This window comes from Pristiophorus japonicus, chromosome X (genome assembly GCF_044704955.1).
Source record: "Pristiophorus japonicus isolate sPriJap1 chromosome X, sPriJap1.hap1, whole genome shotgun sequence".
Taxonomy (NCBI): domain Eukaryota; kingdom Metazoa; phylum Chordata; class Chondrichthyes; family Pristiophoridae; genus Pristiophorus; species Pristiophorus japonicus.
Window position 1 is genome coordinate 32413066 of NC_092010.1, and position 22592 is coordinate 32435657.

A 22592-nucleotide genomic window follows, 5' to 3' on the forward strand; every position below is an offset into this window, starting at 1 on the left:
GACACCCCAAAGCACTTCACAGCCAATGAAGTACTTTAGAAGTGCAGTCGCTATTGTAATGTAGGAAACGCAGCAGCCAATTTGAGCATAGCAAGCTCCCACAAACAGCAATATGATAATGACCAGATAATATATCTCTTTTTTGTGGTGTGGCTTGAGGCATAATATTGGCCAGGACATCAGGGGAAACTCCTCTGCTGCTTCAAAAAAATGTCGTAGGATCTTTTACATGTCTCAACCGAAAGACGGCACCTCCGATGGTGCAGCACTCCCTCAGTGCTGGAGTGGATCTTGAACCCACAACCTTCTGACTCAGGCAAGAGAGCTACCCTACTGAGCCATGGCTGACACCTATCATCCCTATTATTCCTCCTCATTCTTGTTGACCTCTTAGCTGTGGACATGGTTGACCACATTGTACTCCTCCATGGCCTCTTCTTCATTGTTTAGTTCAATGGGACTGCCGTACTGTGATTCTACTCAACATATTTGATTGTAAGCATTGCATTTCCATTAATGAGTTCTCTTCCCGCCTCTGCAACATTACCTGTGGAGCCCCTTGCTCTTCCTCATCTGCATGCTGCCGCTCTACCTCTCCAGCACCATCTCTCGACCCCTCTGCCACTGCCTCTGCTGTCAGAGTGCTTGTCAGACATCCAGTGTGGATGAGCCCCAAGTCATCTTGCTGTTGCTCTTAGGATTTGTCTGTGTTCAAAATTCATGCTCTGCTTTCCTATGTAACCCACTGTACTTCAAAGTAATTATATGTGAAGTGCTTTGATATTTACCTCCGAGACTATTATATGCTACATAAATGCATGTCAATCTTTATTCAAATTATTTGGCTGTTGTCTACACCTTGCCATAGTCATTAAAGCATTACAGGCAATACTAAGTAGATAACAAAGTTGCTGCTGCTATCAGCCATGGATGTTGATGCCAAGGCCAGAAAGACAGCAGATAGGAGAGATCATGTAGCTGCAGGCTGTTTTGAGGAAGAGGGGTCTTGAAGGGACTGCCCTATAATTCCTTCTTTTTAATCCCTCCCCTCTGAGTTTGGATGGCACTATCCAATGTACACATACTATCACACCCAAAGGTAGGTAATCTAACTTCAAAAAAAATCACATGGTTTTCTTTTTCCAGTGAAGTTTAAAACATTGAGCAAATTGTAAATGATTCTGCCTTCGACAGGGCCGTTGTAACAGTTTTCCAGGTAAAAAGCGGCCTCGTGGTGGTGGACATGTTGGGCGAGGACGAGGGCGATCACGTTTGAAGTCTGTATCTGGAATCTTGGAATCTCTTGGGGTAAGAATTGAATGGCTTGACTAACAGTGGAGATGGGTTATTTTGGGAAACAATTACAGCCGAATTAACCACTTATGGATATTCTTGTAATTGTACCAAATCAGGACAGCTGAGTATGGCACATTTTTGCCACAAGAGTGCAATGATGCAAGTTTATGATCACATTTTCCCCTTTTTAAAAAAAAAATAAATCTTATTTGAGCCATTAGGAGAATGAGAGAGTGAGATACTTCTCCACAGGCACACTGGGAATATCTGAGGCTCAGTCAATCTGCACTTCTCCGATGTGTTTAATGAGCGGTAGTTATGGTAGAGCAGCATGCGCGGAAGTGAGAAACCCACCCTTCAGATTGGGATATGTTGCATGAAGTGAAAGGAATTAAAACTGGTAAAAGGTGGATAATAACTTGGACAAATGTGTTCTCTGGCTATCCATAATCTCGACATGCTATTATGTAAGGATCGTTGAAGCCTATTTTGAAAACCTGGGTTTTGTTTTTTTTCCCCCGAAATTTTATTTTGGGTATTAAACAAAAATATCCATAAGAGGAAATTAATGAAGATAAAAACTAGGTAACATTTTTTTGAACATTACTAAAACTTCAAACAAGCAAAGGATTATAAAAAAAAAAGGTACAGTCAAGCTAAATGACAATCTACAAATGCTTACACAGTTCACGGGCACCAGTTTTATGAGCTCCACCAGCAAACTCTCACTTAGACCCAAGATTGGGCATATGTTTATTGTGACTCCAGTCACTTGCCTGCTACACTGATGGTAGGACAATAAAGATTGTTGGCGATTTTGTGTAGAGGAAACAATTGCAGTAAGCGATGCCTTGGTGTGTCACACAAGTCAGTCTTCAGAGGATGATCAGTGCACTGCTTTGCTTTCTCCGTCTCAAATTAGGAATGAAAAACTGACCGTTGCTGTAGTATAATGAATATTGCCCCCACGGCTGTACCTTAAGATCCAGTTCTCCCTTTTATAAAAATAAAAAAACCCCAATTGCACTTCATTTCTTTTCCTGCAGGAAATTGAGTCCAGAGTGCGCATGCATCACTTCCATGGCGTCGGCACAGCACTTGCAGCATGCATCGTGCGTGCTGATGTCGCGGATGTGGTGTGCTCACAACTCTGGACCTGATCTTTTAACGACAAAACAATGGGAAATTTTTGTTCCCTCAAATGCAAGAGAAATTGTATTTTTCTCAAACCAATTCATCACATGAAAAAACTCATCAGGAATTTAACTGGAAGTCATTAAAACCTGATTTGAATATCTCTTCTTATTGATTTTCTAATGCTGAACTATCTGTTTCCTGTCTCAGTCTACAGGAGTGGATACATCGCCAAGTAAAGATGATGACGACGACGATGATACAATGCACAACACAGTGGTTCTCTTCTCCACTGAAGACAAATTTATTCTCCTGCAGGTAGGATTTCTGGTTCCCAGGGTGATAATTAAATGATTATAAGTTGGTCTAATGTGATCTGAAGATACAATAGACCCCTGATTATTGGCACTCCTGTTATACACACCTTTGATTATGCGTAGGAATTTGCTTGGGAGTTGGACTTAGTTTTGAATAAACCATCTAAAATCCAGTTGATTGTTTTGAATTTTTCATAGATTCTGGGTTCTTGATCCAACAAGATAAGTTGTTATCTGAATGTTCAGTACCTGGTATAAATAACTCTCCACACAGCTGATAGTTTCAACAAATGAGTTGAGGCTTCAGGTTGAGTTGTTGATGAACTTTCCTAGGGTTCTTGTGTGTTCAACTCTAAATCATAGAATCAGTGGCCCGGAATTTGCGTCACCTGCGAAGCAAAAGCGTTCACCGCTGGCCCCGAAGAAAGCTACCCACAGAGAACTTGTGATCTTCGTGGTGAGAAGTTTGCCTTTTTCGATATTCGACGCAGTGTAGTGGGAATTCCCTAATGCAACCTGCTGTGATGTCAACACGCTGTCTAAGCAGCCAATCACATTGCAGGATTCTCAGACACCAGAACCGGGAAACAAGAGACTCTTTTATCGGGATGTTTTTTTTAAAGTGTTGAGAGCGCGCAAAGCAAAGATTGTAACTTTCACATGGGGATAAGGTGGAACCTGAAATATCACAAACAAACTTCAAAAGTTTTTTTTCAAGTTTCTTAAAAATTGAATTTTTATCACACTGATGAAATTTGACAATTCACAATTAAAATTATTTTTTCAGGGCGAGAACATTTCTTTAGCAGCCAATATGCTGTTAAAACCCCATTTGCATCTAATCCAACAAGGCCGAACATTTAATGGGGTATTTAACAGCGAAGTTACTGCGGAAAAGCCCAACTTTCCTTCAGTTTCACTAATTGCTGGCGATGGGGGAATGGGCTCATTGCAGCCAGTGTTGAAGCAGTGAATGATTGACTGCACCGGCAGTATTTCTGCGTTTAAATGCGCATGTCCTACATGCTGAAGTTGCGGTCAGTTAGTTCACCTTTATTGCCAACTGCAAATTCAAGCCCGTAGAATAGTCCAGCACAGAAAGAGGCCATTCGGTCCATTGAGTCTGCATTGGCTCTTTCGAAAAGCAATCCAGTTAGTCCCAGCACTGCCCCCTCGAAATGCTCTTTCCCCATATCCCTGCAATTTTTTCTCCCAAGTATTTATCCAATTCCCTATTGAATCTATATCCGCCCCCTATCAGATCGTACATTCCAAAAGCTTCAATACTGGGCTAACTAGCCAGATATGATGGTGGGCATTCTGGCCTCGCATTGTTCGAGGGGATCTCTTAAGATACTGATTCAAAGAAGCAAGTGATACCTGTGCTAATCGTTGATTAGGATACCTGAATAATTTGGTGGTTGCCCACATCAACTTGCGCACATTTTTTTTCCCAATAACGGTAAAGTTCCAATGCAGGTGAAGTGTGTGGTATATAAAAAAAAAAACCTGTTTAAATAGTGCCCCTTCGTGGTGTAGAACTCCTGGGCATGCAATGACCCAGGTGCCAGTACCAAAGACCCTCCCAAGGATCTGGTTAAACAATTGGTGACATGTACACCTGGTATGTGGCATTCGACTTGAACATCTAGAGCACTAAAATGGCTGGCACATCTCACATTGTCCTGAGTACCACGATTGGATTGCAGAAAGGTAAGCAGTTGCTGTTCAAACTCCGCAACTCTACTTGGTACAACCACTATTTGTTGGGGGTATGGCATGTGTGATCAGAGGATGAGGGTAATGCACTCACATTTGATGATTTGTGCTGTTCACCAGCCCACCTATGGGTTCCTGATATCTGCTGTTTGCCGAGTGAAGGCTCAGGCCCATGCTTGCCAGTTGTCCAATGACCATCCAGTGACTACGCTCCTTTGGGGGAGGTAAATGAGGGCTCTCTGAAATTGGGCTGGATCTTGGATTACACACTTGATAGAAGATCGGAACTGAGCCAACTCTCCATGGCAGACTCTGCAATCTGAGCCTACGCTAGGCAGGACCTCCGTACTCCAGGGTGATGTCGATTATTGACCATTTAGCTTGGTTTATTAAAGTAACCTGGCGCAGTAGTCTCGTCAATGGGAATTGGGATTCTACCCATTCTTCCAGATAACCCTAGAAGCCAATGTCCTAACAATCATAAGCAGTCCCTCGAAACGAGGATGACTTGCTTCCACGCCAAAAAGGGATGAGTTCACAGGTGTTTCAATGAAGGACCCAATATTCCAGGTCCCGAACTACATCCTGAAGGGTGGAAGATGCCTGTGCGTGGATTTTTTTAACGTGGGGTGACCGTTGCACACCAGCCACCACACGGGCTTGACAGAGCTAGGTCTTGATCCAGTGGTAAGGATTAACCAAGATGACTGGAGACCAGCTCTACTGCACGGGCCTAGTGCGCGCACACATCAGTGTGGGCTGGCCTGTGCTGCTCCTGGCCCTGAACTCTCACCTCTCCTGGGTCCCGATCATGTCCCTCTACAATCTCTCGCCGCTCCTTCGCCTCGACTTCGCCGCTCCTGCTGTACCTGTCCATGTTCCAATCACCGACCTGGACCTTGATGACGTCACACTTCGCTCGTGCTGTACCTTGCAGTGGTACGCTGCTGCCGGGGCCGCTCGCCTTTCCTTTTATGGACCTGACCTGCCGCTGGTGTTCTCGCAGGTCGGGGCTTCCACGCTGCTCCTGGGGCCGCTCGCCGCTCCTTTTATGGCCCCGACCTGCCGCTGGTGTTCGCACGCAGGCCGGGGCCTCCACGCTGCTCCCCGAGGCTGCTTGCCGACGTCTTACCGCCCTAACAATAGGGTGGTCCTAGCTGGACTAGTGTCTCGGTGCTCTGTGCATGCTGGGTTTCTGTGCGTGTTGGATACCCGGCTTGCTTTTATTTAAAAAAAAAAAAACAAATGCTGGGGGTTGTGAATGTACAGGGTATATTCTTATGGATGTGTATTAATTTAAATGTACTGTGTTTTGGAATCTTGGACTGACTGGAAGATTTTAATTGTTCCCAAATTTCCATTCTGCGTTGAATCCCAACATGTTATATAGTGCTGTGTTCTATTAATATACATGAATTTAGCATGTGCAGTAATCCTATTGCTGTTAGTAACTTTGATTCAGCTCTCAAATGTTTTGGGAACATTGCACTTTTGTTGTTGATGTAAACATTTGCGTTAAGTAGTGGATTTGACATTTCAATTTTAATGTATTTACAGAATTATAAACTAGTCAACATGTTAACAGTATATATTCAAGAATGACTTGTAATGCTGTGTTTTTGTTTTTACCTTTCAGGATATGTGTGTGGTGTGTGGGAGCTTTGGACGAGGGGTCGAGGGACAGCTGTTGGCCTGTTCGCAGTGTGGACAGTGCTACCACCCTTACTGTGTCAATAGTAAGGTATGGAGGAGATAGTCTGTTAGGATAGGAAAGGGGGATGCAAGTCAAATTTGTAGAACTGCTATTATTAAACGCTTCGAATGGATGACTGCAGAGTTACTGGTTCTTGCACAAAAGATCTAATTCACTACACAATAGACCAGTGGTCCACCACTGATGTCAGCTGCTTCCCCATCGGGAAGGAAGGAGAATCAACAGGCAAGTCATCACAGGTTGTAACTGCACACCTCCTGTTGACTTGTGACAGGCCTGTGAAAGAGCAGCTAGCTGCCCACTTGGCCAGAGAATCGTACAGTTAATGAAGTCCGAAAAGAAATGGGCAAAATTGCAAACCTTCAACAGCAGCTATAGAATACATTGAGTATACCGAGAAACAAGCTACATCTTTCTCAGGAGCTTAGTGCGGGGGGCAAGTACAATAGACCAGTTTCTTTATATATTTTTTTTTAAACTGCTTGAATTTTTGCGTCCATTGACGTGAAGGAACGAAACAATGTCAAGTTTTTATTTTTGCATCCAACACTTTCTAGTATAGGTTAAACACAAAGCAGAGTTCTGTATGCATGTTTGCAGAAAATGAGGGACTCCTTTGTGGACAATGTGTCGCACAACCATAAAACATAAGAAATAGGAGCAGGAGTGGGCCATACGGCCCCTCGAGCCTGCTCCGCCATTTAATACGATCACGACTGATCTGATCATGGACTCGGGTCCACTTCCCTGCCCGCTCTCCATAACCCCTTATCCCCTTAGCGTTTAAGAAACTGTCTATTTCTGTCTTAAATTTATTCAATGTCCCAGCTTCCACAGCTCTCTGAGGCAGCGAATTCCACAGATTTACAAACCTCAGAAGAAATTTCTCCTCATCTCAGTTTTAAATAGGCGGCCCCTTATCCTAAGATCATGCCCTCTAGTTCTAGTCTCCCCCATCAGTGGAAACATCCTCTCTGCATCCACCTTGTCAAGCCCCCTCATAACCTTATATATTTCGATAAGATCACCTCTCATTCTTAATTCCAATGAGTAGAGGCCCAACCTACTCAACCTTTCCTCATAAGTCAACCCCCTCGTCCCTGGAGTCAACCTATTGAACCTTCTCTGAACTGCCTCCAAAGCAAGTATATCCTTTATTAAATATGGAAACCAAAACTGTACGCAGTATTCCAGGTGTGGCCTCACCAATACCTTATATAGCTGTAGCAAGACTTCCGTGCTTTTATCCTCCATCCCCTTTGCAATAAAGGCCAAGATACCATTGGCCTTCTTCATCACTTGCTGTACCTGCATATTATCATTTTGCGTTTCATGCACAAGTACCCCCAGGTCCCGCTGTACTGCGGCACTTTGCAATCTTTCTCCATTTAAATAATAACTTGCTCTTTGATTTTTTTTTTCCTGCCAAAGTGCATGACCTCACACTTTCCAACATTATACTCCATCTGCCAAATCTTTGCCCTCACTTAGCCTGTCTATGTCCTTTTGCAGACTTTTTGGTGTCCTCCTCACACATTGCTTTTCCTTCCCATCTTTGTATCATCAGCAAACTTGGCTACGTTACACTCGGTCCCTTCTTCCAAGTCGTTAATATAGATTACGTAGAGCTTATGTAGAGCGTAAATATAATTTTGCTGCATATAGTGTAGAGAAAATCTTCCCCCAGTATATCATCACATTTGAAAAGAGCAGTTCCTCCTGTATCAGTATAAATTTCAAGTCATCCTTCTGGTCTCCTTGACCAAGACTGCCAACTTGGAGCCAAATCTGAGCTTTTATTGGAATATTGTCTAAAATCTTCAGGTTTTTTGATGATGCTCTTTGTCTTGCAGATCACAAAAGTTATGTTGAGCAAAGGATGGCGTTGCTTGGAGTGCATTGTGTGTGAAGCATGTGGCAAAGCTTCCGATCCTGCTCGTTTATTGTTATGTGACGATTGTGATATAAGTTACCACACATATTGCCTCGATCCACCATTGCAGACTGTGCCAAAGGGTGGTTGGAAATGCAAGTGGTGAGTGCAAAATTCAATTGCGTATGACCTGACACCAGTGGCCATTGTTTGCATGTTAGCATTGACGGAGAATCTCGGAAAGCTATTTGACTACAAGCCCAACCAGTTCCTCTTCTAACTTGGATGTTTGGCTATGCACCCTTCCAATATAGTTAGCTGAACAGTATTTGTGATCAGAAACCCAATGTAATTTCTCCCCTGCCTTTTTTCCCCCCAACCCCAAAGGTATGGGGTGTTGAGGTCAAGTGTAGCACCCTTACCACTGCGTTGAGTAACTCAGAACATTGATCGTGGATGTAACCTGGCATATTCCTGGTCTCAGACTCCGTTTACTCCCTTGGTAAACATTTTGAAACATTGGGGCAGCTACAAAATTTTAAACATTCCCATTCTGCTTTCCTTTTCATTTCTCCTCCCCTATTCTGTCTGATTTTTATAAACTTGAATTTTACACACACTATCTATTACATTTATCTATTTACTTCCTCCTTCAGGTTCCTACCAAACAGTTTAGAGATGAGAGTAACTTTTAACATGGTTTAAATTGGCTAAGTTTGACTTAAACAGGCTGTAAAGGCTAGTTTAAAAAAGGCACTGTAATGATGGGCGTGTGCATTATTGCAAGGGTTTAGAAACAAAAAAAAAAATGATATCCATGTTTCAGATTGGAGGATCTATATTTTTAACCAATCACTTCCAAAGTATTTTTCTTAGAGATATGCAGAATATGCGGTTCAAGAACGCGGCTCAACAGCACCTTCTCGAGGGCAATTGGGGATGGGCAATAAATGCTGGCCTCGCCAGCGATGCCCACATCCTGTGAATGAAGTGAGAGGTGATAAATTTTGGTAGGAAGAATAAGAGGAAATACATGCTAAGTGGTGCAAGAAGAGAAAGACCTGTGGCATTGAAAATCTTTGAAAGTGGCAGGACAGGTTAACAAAGGAGTTAATAAAGTATATGGGATCCTGGGCTTTATAAATAGAGGCATCGAGTACAAAAACCAGGAAGTTCTACTAAACCTATATAAAACACTAGTTTGACACCAACTGGAGTATTGTGTCCAATTTTGGGAACCACATTTTCAGAAGGACGTTAATTAAGGCTTTGGAGAGGGGACACGGGACAGAAGAGATTTACTAGAATGGTTCCAGGGGTCAAGGATTTCAGTTATGTGGAGGGACTGGAGAAGCTGGGGTTGTTCTCCTTGGAGCAGAGAAGGTTAAGGGGAGATTTAATAGAGGGGTTTAAAATCCTGAAGGGTTTAGATAGAGTCAATAAAGAGCAACGGTTTCCAATGGCTGAAGGATCAATAATCAGAGGGTACAGATTGAAGGTGATTGGTTAAAGAACCAGAGGCAACATGAGGAAAAACATTTTTACGCAACGAGTGGTTAGGATTTGGAATGCGCTGCCTGATGGTGTGGTGGATACAGATTCAATCGTAGCCTTCAAAAGGGAATTGGATAAATATTTGAAGGAGAAAAAATGGCAAGGAAATGGGGAAAGAGCCGGGGAGTGGGACTAACTGGATTGTTCTTCGAAAGAGCCGGCGCAGACTCGATGGCCAAATTGTCTCATTATGTGCTGCACTATTCTATGATTCTATAACTTTGCAAGTAGATTATTCAGGGTTATCTTCTTTCAAGTTAATTCTGTGGTGTCTGGAAACAACAACTTGTATTTATATAGTGCCTTTAACGTAGTAAACAGTCCCAAGGAGCTTCACAGGAATGTTATAAGACAAAAATTTGACACCGAGCCACATAAGGAGAAATTAGGCCAGATGACCAAAAGCTTGGTCAAAGTGGTAGGTTTTAAGGAGTGTCTTAAAGGAGGTAGAGGCACGGAGAGGTTTAGGGACGGTGTGTCAGAGCTTGGGGCCTTGGCCGCTGAAGGCACGGCCACCAATAGTTGAGCGATTATAATCAGGGATGTGCAAGAGGGCAGAATTTGAGGAGCGCAGAAATATCGGGGGTGGTGGGGGGTGAGCGGGACTTGGTGCGAGTTAGGACATGGGCAGTTGAGTTTTGGATCACTCTAGTTTACGTAGGGTAGAATGTTGGAGGCCAGCCAGGAGTGCGTTGGAACAGTTAAGTTTCTAGCATGGATGGCAAAATGTCAGCAATGTTGACCTAAGCCTGGCCAGAATCGGGGTACTCATGATTTCATAGGAACGTGGAGAGAAATATTTGAAGGAGAGAGATTATGCCGAATTGTTTTGATTGAAAGCTCCTTACTATCTGATGGAAAAATAATGTTGTAAAAGTGTTTGGATCTTCGAGTTCAATAGCGATGTGATGAAAAATGAGGAACTGACTGAATTTTTTAGTTTTATCTTGTACATATGATACAACTTCCTGTATGTTGATAATATGAACCCCAACTTCATACTTTGTCTTGCAGGTGTGTTTGCTGTACACAGTGTGGTGCCACAACACCTGGTTTTCACTGTGAGTGGCAGAATAACTACACTCACTGTGCACCTTGTGGCAGCCTTGTTACTTGTCCTAGCTGCAATGAAGACTATGAAGAAGAGGATCTCCTCATACAGTGTCACCATTGTGATCGGTAGGCCAGAGGGATGTCTGTATCAATGGTTTTACAAACTATGTTTTATGTTGTCTTGAAGTAAAGGACCTGGGTTTCATCATTTGCAGTGTGTAACTCGCACCAAGTTTGTTTTATTTTGCATCCTGTAAAATGTTGGCTGCTTGATCTTTTGCCTAAAAAGTAACAATTTTATCCGTCTTTTCTCTGAAAATGTAATATTTTGTAATTTCCCTTGGTTTGTGTCTGCATTATTAATGTAGCTGCACACTTTATTCAGGTAGCTGAAGTTTTCAACAATATCTTTGAAATTAAAAAAAAAAGTCTGCACTGTTCTGAAGATAAGGAAGGAAATTAAAAGTTTGTAACAATGGTTTCCATGCAGTGCAGTGACATAAATGATTGGCATGCTTTTGGTCTACTCTTGTAAAAGGCCAGACTGGTGCCACTCACATGGCTAAGCATGTTAGCTTCAATTTCTTTGCATTAGAGCTGTTAAAGCTTGCTTCTGGGCTTCTGATCAAAGCTATTCCCAACATTAGTAGGTACCATTGAGCTGAAAGCACAGAATTTGTTTGGGCTTAAGCATTAACAAATACTTCTACAAGCCTTCATCATCTTAAAGGGGAACAAGTAGTAATGTTAGATTTCAAGTGCTTTATTCATACATCTGTTGTCTGAATGGTATTTTCATGAATAAAATTAGACTTGTTGATGTTTGCAGATGGGTCCACGCAATTTGCGAAAATCTTTTCACAGAAGATGAAGTGGAACAAGCGGCTGATGAGGGCTTTGATTGTACTGCGTGTGAGCCCTTTGTTGTCCGTCCGATTGGTGAGTGACAGAGTCCGTCCACAATCAGTACTTTGACGAATGCAGCAGCAATCTTTTAGTTAATTCAAAAATAAATGATTACATTTCTAAAAATGCTGTGATGCTATTTTATGTATCTTAATTTTATTTATACGTGTAACTTTCACTGACTCTTCAAGCTCGCGGTAAAATAGTCAGGCTTCTTGTTTTGTAGATGACAGAAACCTGCATCAGGGTGTGAGCTAGACACCGAATATTACAATACATAAAGCATTTGTTGAATTATTTACGATGTATATAGATAATTTTACTTCCTAGTGGGAAGGATTAAAAGTGCTCTCAAATGCTGCCTCTTGCCTCAAAAGCCATTTCAGCATAATGGCAAAGTTCTCATCTCTTTAATGGCCAAGTCTCCAAGCTAGTCGAATGCCGAATGTGTCAGTGCTACTTCCATATAATAGTTTTGACTTTAGTCATTTCTGGCATTTGGTGTAAAGGTTCCTAATTTTATTTGTCTTTGTAGTTCGAAGTGAATCCCCTGTGGTTACACCCATCATCAAAGTGAAGGATCCAGGTGTGTTGTTTAGTACAAAACTGGTTTGAAGAGATGATATTCTCCTCCCTTTGTTTCTGTAGCATGCTAAATTTATTTTAGATTTGATTTATTCGTATGTAGAGCCACGGTTTTATAATCAGGACGGTGTATGGCTGACAGAGTCGGGAATGTCACAGTTCCGAAGTCTTATACTTTCTCCGCCACACAAAAAAGGACCAAAGCCCAAACTAAAGAACAAACCTCCAACGCCATGCAGTGAGCCAATGATGGTCAGTATAGATGGCTCATCTATAGAAATAAAGAAAGAAGAAGGTGAAGGGGAGGAGGAAAAAGGTGAGGAACAGAGTGTGTAAAATCATGGTGAAAAGCATGTTGCTTTTCCATCTTCTTTAAACCTAATTTTGTTTTTTCTCATTTTACGTTTATAAAAACTGCTCTTGTATGATGAGCTCATACACAGGAAATAAAAAAACACTGGACGATTCAATTGTAGTGCACAGTAGCACTGTGCAGTTCATCTTTCCACGTAATTGGTTTTCCACGATTGTTCATGTGTTTGTGTAATTAATGGAGTTTTTAGTGTAAGAGGAGTAATTGTGCTGTTGTATAAATTAGCTTATTGCTGCTTGTAAAGTTTTATAGCATTACTAGTCAGTGATCTCGTGGGGGAGGAGGAAGGAGGAGAATTAAAAGCTGTTGCATATCACAGTGCTACTACTTTGTTGTAACTTTTGATGGTTTTTGAATGGGACTGAATGTAATCTGCAATTGGGTTATAATTCTTTTAAAGTTGCCCTGGAACCAGGGGAATGTGACGTAAAACCTGATGCACCTGTCAGCCAGGAACGAGAGGTCTGCCCAGCGAACGATCCTGTAAAAACAAGTGAGGAAACTGAGGAAGGGAAAAAGAGGAAGAGGAAGCCATACAGACCTGGTAGGTAATTTAGCAGGTTGCAGAAAGTTTTTATAAAAGTGACACCATTTTTGTACTAGCGGGTTTAAAAACTGATTCCAATGCATTTTTTGTCAAGCATTTAGCTTGCACTTATATATTGAAGCTTCTAACCGTTGCAGACAAACCACTTGATCCAGCATCAATTTTGTTTTTCTTCTAAGGTTAGTTTCAAAGAAAGTATCACAAGCATGCAGCACGGTGTATTGGTGTAACAGTTTGGCAATAGAATTCTTCGATGTATGCTTGTAGCTAAGATTCTTGTCTGTGTTCTAACTTTCGGTTAGATGGCACTTCAACACTGTCTGATCTTGTATATCTTTCAGCAGCTGATTGCAGAGCAGTCTATATACAGATCTTGAAATATGTTGACCCCAGGAATTTCTGCCCATGTGAGTTAGTACGATACGAACGATGCCTTTACCTTATTCACCCAGGCCATGGAGGGAGTTATGAAGCATATACATTTGTGGCAATGATGTGGTACATGTACAAGAAACTGAACAGTTTGTACAAATGTAAAATAGTTCCTTTTACAAAGTCAGCAGAGATGGAGGTGTGTTGCCTCATGGTATCGGCTCTGATTGGTGATAGGTTCCAGTCCCAGATTTAGCTCGTTGGTTTGGGACATCCAATCGTGCTCCTTGAATCAGGCAGCTGCATTTGGCATGGTTGCTAGCTGGAGGGGTCGGTGATCTCTGAGCAAAAGAAAACTGACGAAAGCAGATGTCACAAGTGCACCTTGAACAAAGGGATTATGTATAGTCTTTGATAGCTGTCTGTCGGAAAGTCTAGCCTGTACCACTCTAACATCTTGACTGACGGCGGTGATGAATAGAGGTGAGTTATAAAAGGGAAAGTAGCAGTATAAAGAATAAAGAACACATACACTTTTGATGTTTTTCAGGAATTGGTGGATTTATGGTCCGACAGAGGCAATCTCGAACAAAGAATTTGAATAAAGCCTCTGTAGCACAACCTGGAATGTCCACTGACTGTCCAAATACTGAGAGCCACAAAGAAGAAGGTGAGTTTACATTTCCAAAATCACTAGGTAGGCATGAAGTTTGAGCATGTTTGTAATAAAATTCCAAACAACCGAGAATGTAGCGCATTTCTCCATATGAACAATCTGAGGCCAAAACTACTTTGTTGTCTTTAAAGTTCTTTTTAAATCACACTGATTTCCAGAAATAATTTTGCATGTCTGTCAGTGTGCAGATTCCAGATCTGATTTTGGACTACACTGACTTATTTTACCTCTAAGGGTGGAAGTTCTTCTCAACTGATACTTGATCACTAGTTTTTCTTGACCTGCCTGACTGTCCACTTCTGCCTCTTTTCTACTCCAATTGGCCCGCTTCCCTATTCCTGCTTTTTACTCCCCCACAGCCCTGCCTGGCCCATCACCCTACTTCCCATCATATTCCTATTGCTTGAAGAGACCCCATCTCCATTCTGCACCTCTCCACCTAATGTTCAAATTCAAAGATGACCTGCAGAGAAGAAAACTTAAAAATATTACCTTTCAGAATTTCTAAATTCAAACCCTTTGATCTGCTAACAGCTGCTTGCTCCCATTCCCCATAATCTATAACAATTATTTAATTTCTAAAACTTTTTTTATTTTTTTCAAATTTTGTGTTCTCTCAAATATATCTGCTCCATCAAAACTATTCCTCACTCCTCACAGAACGGTTGGTACCATATAAATCCTTTTAATCTGAGCTAACCTGGCACTTAGTCTCAGTACCTCCACAGCAACTTGTATTTATATAGCACCTTTAACAAACAAAATGCCCCATGGTGCTTTACGGAGAAGTAATAAAAATGGTTGTTGAGCCACGCTGGAGAGGTGACTGAAGGTGTGGTCAAAAGAATGGCTTTTGAGAAGGTGTTTAAAGGAGGACCGAGCACTTGGAAGGCAGAGGGCTTTAGGGAGGGAGTTGCATATAGTAGTACCATGGTGAGTGAAAATGCTGCCACAGAGGTTGTGGTCAAGAGGGGAAGGGCATATGCACAGGAGACCAGAATCCTAGGTTTGAAGGGTCTTTGGGGAATGTGAGGTGGAAGGAGCGAGGCCATGAAGTGACTGGAAGGTGAGGAAAAGGATTTTAATTTGAATGGGTTGGGGGACAAGGAAACAAGGACATTAGTGATGGGTGAGCAGGACTTAGTGCAGGACAGGAGATGAGCAGCTGTGTTTTGAACAAGTTGGAGTTTGAGGGTGGATGATGGAAGACCACCAAAGAGGATTTTAATAATTGAGTCTGGAGGTGATGATCAGGTTTTAGCAGCAGAGAAGCTGAGGTTCCATTGATGAGAACAAAAATATAAATAGTACCGTGCTGAAACTAGAAATTAAACCAAATACTTGCTGGAAAGTTACACAAATCATGTGTAAATCTTCTCCCTTTTGAATTACATTACCTGCTATCTACTCATTATCTATTGTGGCTTTGGAGAAATTCATGCACTTTGCCTACTTTTTTGGTGGGCAATACTGCAATGATGGAAAAAAGCTGTCTTTGTCATAGAGAGGATGTTAACTTGAGGCTAAGCTCTAGGTTGTATTTAGTGCTGTGGTTGTGCAAGATTTCTATAACTACAACTGTCCTCCTACCTCGGAACTTTGTCCAGGCCGCCGCCTCTTTTTTAAAAAAAAACTGTAGAGTAGTCATGATTTGATGATCTATTTGATTGGTTCTATCGGGTGATGCCTATCCATGAAAAGAAATACTATCTGACTCTTTGTCTCAAGGTTTTCTATCCATGCCCCCTAGTACTGCATTGTCTTGTACTGCACTGAAGCATCAGCTCAGATTATGTACCCAAGCCCTGAACTGTGCCGTGAACCTATATCTTGACTGAGATGGAAGTGCTGCCAATTGAGCAAGTTGCCACTGCAATTAATGTCATGAATACACCTCCAATGTTCTCCATGAGTCTCGACATTGGTATATCTTTTTGTAAACTTAAAAATTAAAATTCGTACAGGTACAACATTCGGGACAGAGGCCATTCTGGCTCTCGTGTTTTTCTGGATTTTGGAACAGAACTATGGAGGGGGGGGGGGGGAGAGGATTGAGGCCCGGATGACGACAAGGTCAGCGGCTGTGGGGTGATTCAGACCTCTTTTTACCGATAGGGACAAGGAGTCGTCCAACAGCAATCCAGCGGTCAGCCGGTTTTCAGAATGGATTCCGGACATTGACTCGTGCGATCTGCACGGTGTTCAGTTTTCGGAACATTCCGGTTTTTGTAACTCCGGATTTCAGAGGTTGTACCTGTAGCAATTTGTGAATTGTTTTGTTTTAAACCTCGAGTACTGATCTTCTGACAGCTGCCATCAAATGTTATCAAACCCAACACTGCGAGGGAGCTGAACTACGATTGCCAAAGCCTACTGTTAATCTAGAATTCTTTAGTGACAGTGATAACTTTTACTTTTGATGTAGCTCCTTTGCACTGTTCAGGAGCAGACAGATGACAATGCCCAATCCTCATAAGAACATAAGAAATAGGAGCAGGAATAGGCCATACGGTCCCTCGAGCCTGCTCCGCCATTCAATAAGATCATGGCTGATCTGATCATGGGCTCAGCTCCACTTCCCTGCCCACTCCCCATAACCCCATATCCTCTCATCATTTAAGAAACTGTCTATTTCTGTCTTAAATTTATTCAATGTTCTAGCTTCCACAGCTCTCTGAGGCAGCGAATTCCACAGATTCACAACCCTGTGAGAAGAAATTTCAAAATGGGCGGCCCCTTATCCTAAGATCATGCCCTCTAGTTCTAGTCTCCCCCATCAGTGGAAACATCCTCTCTGCATCCACCCTGTCAAGCCCCCTCATAATCTTATACGTTTCGATAAGATCACCTCTCATTCTTCTGAATTCCAATGAGTAGAGGCCCAACCTACTCAAACTTTCCTCATAAGTCAACTCCCTCATCCCTGGGATCAACCTAGTGAACCTCTGAACTGCCTCCAAAGCAAGTATATCCTTTCGTCAATATGCAAACCAAAACTGCACGCAGTATTCCAGGTGTGGCCTCACCAATACCTTGTGTAGCTGTAGCAAGACTTCCCTGCTTTTATACTGCATCCCCTTTGCAATAAAGGGCAAGATTCCATTGGCCTTCCTGATCACTTGCTCTACCTGCCTACTATCCTTTTGTGTTTCATGCACAAGTACAAGTACCCCCAGGTCCCACTGTACTGCGGCACTTTGCAATCTTTCTCCATTTAAATAATAACTTGCTCTTTGATTTTCTTTCTGCCAAAGTGCATGACCTCACACTTTCCAACATTATACTCCACCTGCCAAATTTTTGCCCACTCACTTCGCCTGTCTATGTCCTTTTGCAGATTTTTTGTGTCCTCCTCACACATTGCTTTTCCTCCCATCTTTGTATCGTCAGCAAACTTGGTTACGTTACACTCAGTCCCTTCTTCCAAGTCGTTAATGTAGATTGTAAATAGTTGGGGTCTCCGCACTGATCCCTGCGGCACCCCACTAGTTACTGGTTGCCAACCATAATATATGTTGCTTAAAAATGATTCCTTATTAGTTGATGAACCAAAACTTTTTTGGACTCTTACAGGTACTCAGCTAGAGCTTCCACCCGAGGGTGCCAGTGATATACCTGTGGTAGGAGCAGATGTAGGCGAGAAAGCGAAGAAACGGCAACGTCGAAAGAAAAGCAAGTTGGAGGATTCCTTTCCAGCATATCTGCAGGTACTGGCATCCTGCTGTGCACACGGGTAACTGTGCAACTCTGATGGCACTTATCAGAGGAAAATGCCTTGATGAAGATTGACTTGCCCGAATGACAAGTTTGTAGCTAAATGATTTGTTCCTGCAGAAATTGTTAACCTGTTTGGTCCTTCAATCCTTTGAAGGCCATATTAACATTTCTGCATCAAAAGGAAACCAGATTAACTTCTCTTCCTTAATCTTTGTTCAGAAAATACTGTTTTGTTTTCTAGATTAATCGAACGTTTGCAGATATTTGGATGAAACCATACAAGATGCAAATACAAGGGCTGAATGGGTTAATTGCACACAATTTACAATGTCGTTTGCTTCTGTTACTGATCTTTCTCCACAAGCCGTTGCTTTATATTTTCCAAACTCCAGAGTAGTTGGCATGTTTGAAACATACTCTAATCCAGGCAGCCTAGCCATAATCTTAGACAGACTCAAATGGAGGTGTGCAGGTGCAAGACAGACTCTCCCATCAATGTTTCAATTCTGTGGAGATGCACCTAGCCTTTGCTCAAAACTTCCTCATAATGCTATAGTTGAAACCAAGAACCTGCTGCTTGAGGCACTGCTTGCATGATCTACTCATTTAGTGGTATTGCACTGCAGTTTTTAAAAGTACTGTTTACTGAAGTGCGCAGCTAGTTGTATAATTTAGAGTGGGGTGATTGTGACAATTGCTTTTGAAATGTTTGAATGGTAGAGTATGTTTCCTTCTGCTGCAGGTTATCTATCCGTGATTTGGAGCTCTGTTGGTATTCTGTGGGAGCAGAGTTTATTTCAAGTGCTATATTTTGTTGTCACTTTCATATGTAGGAGAGCAGAAGCGCATGCACGTGCACATTCATCTCAATGTGTTGACTATCTAAACAGTTGACCACCTGTATTGAGTAATAGATAACTGGGAATAGTTAGAAAGCTAACTGATAATGATGTGGTTTGGAGTGGTGATCTGATGCCAGAGATTAATTGAAGTAGCTTACTTTAATGCATATGGTTTTGATTTTATGTGGGAGCTTTAACCTGTCTTGGCCAATATTTAGCTGGGCAGCAAATGTCTATGCATTGCGTGTCCATGATGCAAGATGATCACTGAAGATAATGATTAATTTCAGATTAACGAGAAGTAGCCTGCAATTGTTCCTTGTCCAGTTCATTTTTCCATATCATTTACTGAAGCTGTAGCATTGGTGTTGTAAATGCCCGAATACTCAATCAGATCAAAATGTTAAATTCCAATTTTAGCTTCAACCCTGTGCCTCTTGATCCTGTTGAGTTGCCTTTGTCACTTCAATTTTAAATCAAGCTAGTGATGTAACACCGATAACGAGCTCCAAATGTGCATATCGGTCTAGACTTGTGAATGTCGGTCCATTTTCTTTTTCGTTACAGTTTTGATTAATTCTCTCTGTTCTCCTTTTCTAATTGGTAAGTAATGAAAGTAGAAAATAACTCATTGTATAAAACCTTTCTGCTTCCAAAAATTCTGACCAGTTATATTGCAGCAGCAGATCTAACCAGTCGCATTGCAGCAAAGAGGGCCTGGCCGGTTGCATTGCAGCAAAGAGGGCCTGGCCAGTCGCATTGCAGCAACGGGGCGCATTGCAGCAAAGAGGGCCTGGCTGGTCGCATTGCAGCAAAGAGGGCCTGGCTGGTCGCATTGCAGCAAGGGGGCGCATTGCAGCAAAGGGGACCTGGCCAGTCGCATTGCAGCAGCAGGGACCTGGCCGGTCGCATTGCAACAAGGGGGCGCATTGCAGCAAAGGGGGTCTGACCAGTCGCACTGCAGCAAAGAGGGTCTGGCTGGTCGCATTGCAACAAAGGGGTCCTGGCCAATCGCATTGCAGCAAAGGGGTCGCATTGCAGCAGCGGGTGTCTGACCAGTCGCATTGCAGCAAAGGGGGTGCCTGGCCGGTCGCATTGCAGTAACATCTCTGACCAGTCGCATTGCAGCAGAAGGGGTCTGACCAATTGCATTTCAGCAGCGGGTGGTCTGACCAGTTGCATTGCAGCAAAGCTGGGTTTAACTAGTCGCATTGCAGGAATAAAAAGAAAAGTTAAAATGAGTCCAGTCACATTATTGAAAATGTCATTGTTATGCACAGAATGATACCAAGTGGAGAATATAAAGATTCTAAGTGAAGTGTTCAGCTTTTCACCAACAGAAGTGAGTGGGAATTACTATATGCTCTTAAAATAAAATGGGAAATTATTCTATAAACTAAAAGATAAGGTGCAAATGTAAGGGTCCATGTAGGGCATGGATGTTTTACATGCGAATGGAAAAGCAATTCTTCAGATATTAAAGTTTGAATACGATACTTGACTACAGTACTTGCAATGCTGTCTCATTCCTTGCTGTAGCCCCATAGGTTCCATGAAATGTACTCCGTTTGACCCTGCCAGCTCTGTCACCCAGTCTAGTAATCATTCGTGTTGAAATGTTTTAATCGTGCCGCAATTGATTTAGCACTCTGGTTATCTTTGACCCAAAGGGTAAAACTCAACATTTGCATGACTTGTTATTCATTATTGCCTAATTTTGTAACTGACCATAACATGTGTAATCTTCAAAACTTTCTGTTTCCCCTTCCCCAAATCAGAGGCTCTTCATACTACAAGTGTCAACACAGTTGCTACCTTATCGTGTGTCTCGAAGCACTTCACAAACAACGAATAACTGAAATATTGTGACTTATCGTGTTGCCAAATGCAGTAGCTATTTTCTGTGCAGCAAGATCCCACAAACAGCATTGAAAGAATTTGTTGTGGCTTACTTGACAAATGAAACATGTTCTATGTTCAATGAGCATTTGGGTTATAATTAGTGCTTCATTTAGGAGCTGTTTGTAGGTACATCTACTGACTGTTGCGACGTTTGCATCATGTGTTGCTAGTTACAGCATCTCAAGAACTTTGGCACAAATTTGTATTGAAATTTTTTAGCCTTCTGGAAAATGACATTATGTACAGGATAATACCAAATGGTGAATGTCAAGATTATCTATGTGAAGTGTTCATAATTTTGCCAACAGGTGACTGATCAAAGGGTTGTGCAAAGCACTGTTTGCTTTTTGTTTTTAAACTGGTCAAATCACAAAGAAGCCACACTAACTTGAGACTTCATGTTACAGCAGCCATAATTTCAGTCATGAGATTACAACTGGGGATGTATTAATTTGGTCAGGTTACAACGGAGTTGAATTCCAATCCTTGTCCTCTGTTTAGGCAATGGGTCAGATGAGGCATTAGCTTAAGCTGTGATTCAAAACAAGATTCCCTTTTTATAATGTATTTCCTCCTCCTCTTCAACTAAAAAATGAAATTTAAAAGACCTGCTTAAATTTCTATCTACAGCATTTCTGGACACAGCTGAATCTAAAGGAAAATCCAGGTTAAATTTGAATCTGGGCAGGGAAATGGCAATTCTGCAAATGTGCGGGGTTTAGCGTTCTATTTTGCCTTCCAGTTTTTAAAATGACTACGGAGGTTCTTCAGGAAATTCTCCAGAAATCTTATTTGGAGGAATTCAAATGGAGGTGTTCATATGAGTGAAGAGATATGAGGGCAAAGATGGGTGGGACCAGCCAACAAGGTAGGTTAGAGACTGGTGGTTCCCCTCTGGAACCTCCATCCCAAACTATAAATGATGAAAGCCTTTACTCTGCTGGTGTAAAAGACCATTTGGTCAGTCATTGGGATAACTATTAGGAAATGGAGATGAAAAATCAGGAAAGTATTCTAAACTGGAAGCATGTATCTGTTTTCCCTTGGGCTTTGCACATTGATGGCACTGAAGCTAATTTTGTGACGATTCTATTGTAGGAAAGCAGGGCACATTAATTTTTCATGAATTCAGCCTCCACATACAGATGAGTAGGTTTTCTCCCAAACGGGAAAACCACTGGGACACAATACTTTTGAGTATTGGTACAGCCATAACAATGTGGCCTCCTTACCTGGTGGGGAGTGGAGAGGTGGTGCGATATGTGCAGGCTTAGTTCTGGAAGTATTTCTCGGTTTGTACTCTTATGGTTGGTTGCAGTACAACTGTTCGTAACTAGAAAAAATTTAGCTGGAATTTTCTTTTAGCTAAAACTCTTTGATCATTGGATGTCTTGGTTGTGACTCTTCATTTTTGTGAATTTGCTGTACAGTTTTATTGAAGGTGCTTGTGGGGGAATACATTAGTGTTGCTACAGGTCTATTTTGATGACTTCTCTCGCAGATTTTTCTTTTGTTTTTAATTTAAGCAAAACTTTCACTTTTTCAGTGAATTTCAAATTTTGCAAAACAAGGATTTGCTTTTAGTCCCCCCCCCCCCCCCCCCCCCCCCCCCCAACCCATGATTTCAGGAACTCTCTGCTTAACTCAACAGCAAGGCCAGTTATGAGAGTGTATTTCACTGGAAGGAAATTCTTCCAAGTCCATGTAGCTTTCCGTGAAACATGGCAGCAAAGGACCTTGTGTTCCAGCTTGTTTGAGCACAGATAATCAAACATGATGAATGGTCCAGCAGAACAATGCAGTTGAATTATGTTCCTTGTTGGGGGGGGGGGGGGGGGGCTCTCCAGGTCCTCAAATGTCTTAGGATAGAATTCAAATCAGTAAACCGTTAACATATCAATCGATGCATCTGGAGGAAAATCGACGTGTGCACACAATTGGGACTAGTCTGACCACAGCTGATAGCACTACAATAAATCTAGCATTGGTCATTTGAGTGGTGCCAAAGAGAC

At 42.1% G+C, this 22592-nt stretch overlaps 1 protein-coding gene across 10 annotated transcripts in view; it reads left to right on the plus strand.

The window, feature by feature from the left end:
* kmt2d (lysine (K)-specific methyltransferase 2D) overlaps nucleotides 1-22592 on the plus strand; it is a 215210-nt gene that overhangs the window by 79026 nt on the left and 113592 nt on the right. For 8 of the 10 annotated variants that reach the window (XM_070869514.1, XM_070869513.1, XM_070869512.1 and 5 more), the window contains exons 13-23: nucleotides 1195-1308; nucleotides 2641-2748; nucleotides 6103-6207; nucleotides 8034-8215; nucleotides 10622-10786; nucleotides 11490-11599; nucleotides 12102-12152; nucleotides 12234-12467; nucleotides 12925-13068; nucleotides 13994-14113; nucleotides 17693-17826. In XM_070869514.1, the coding sequence (XP_070725615.1) occupies nucleotides 1195-1308; nucleotides 2641-2748; nucleotides 6103-6207; nucleotides 8034-8215; nucleotides 10622-10786; nucleotides 11490-11599; nucleotides 12102-12152; nucleotides 12234-12467; nucleotides 12925-13068; nucleotides 13994-14113; nucleotides 17693-17826 (1467 nt within the window). The remainder of the gene's footprint in view (nucleotides 1-1194; nucleotides 1309-2640; nucleotides 2749-6102; nucleotides 6208-8033; nucleotides 8216-10621; nucleotides 10787-11489; nucleotides 11600-12101; nucleotides 12153-12233; nucleotides 12468-12924; nucleotides 13069-13993; nucleotides 14114-17692; nucleotides 17827-22592) is intronic. The other 2 variants (XM_070869519.1, XM_070869521.1) reach the window with 1 other exon arrangement.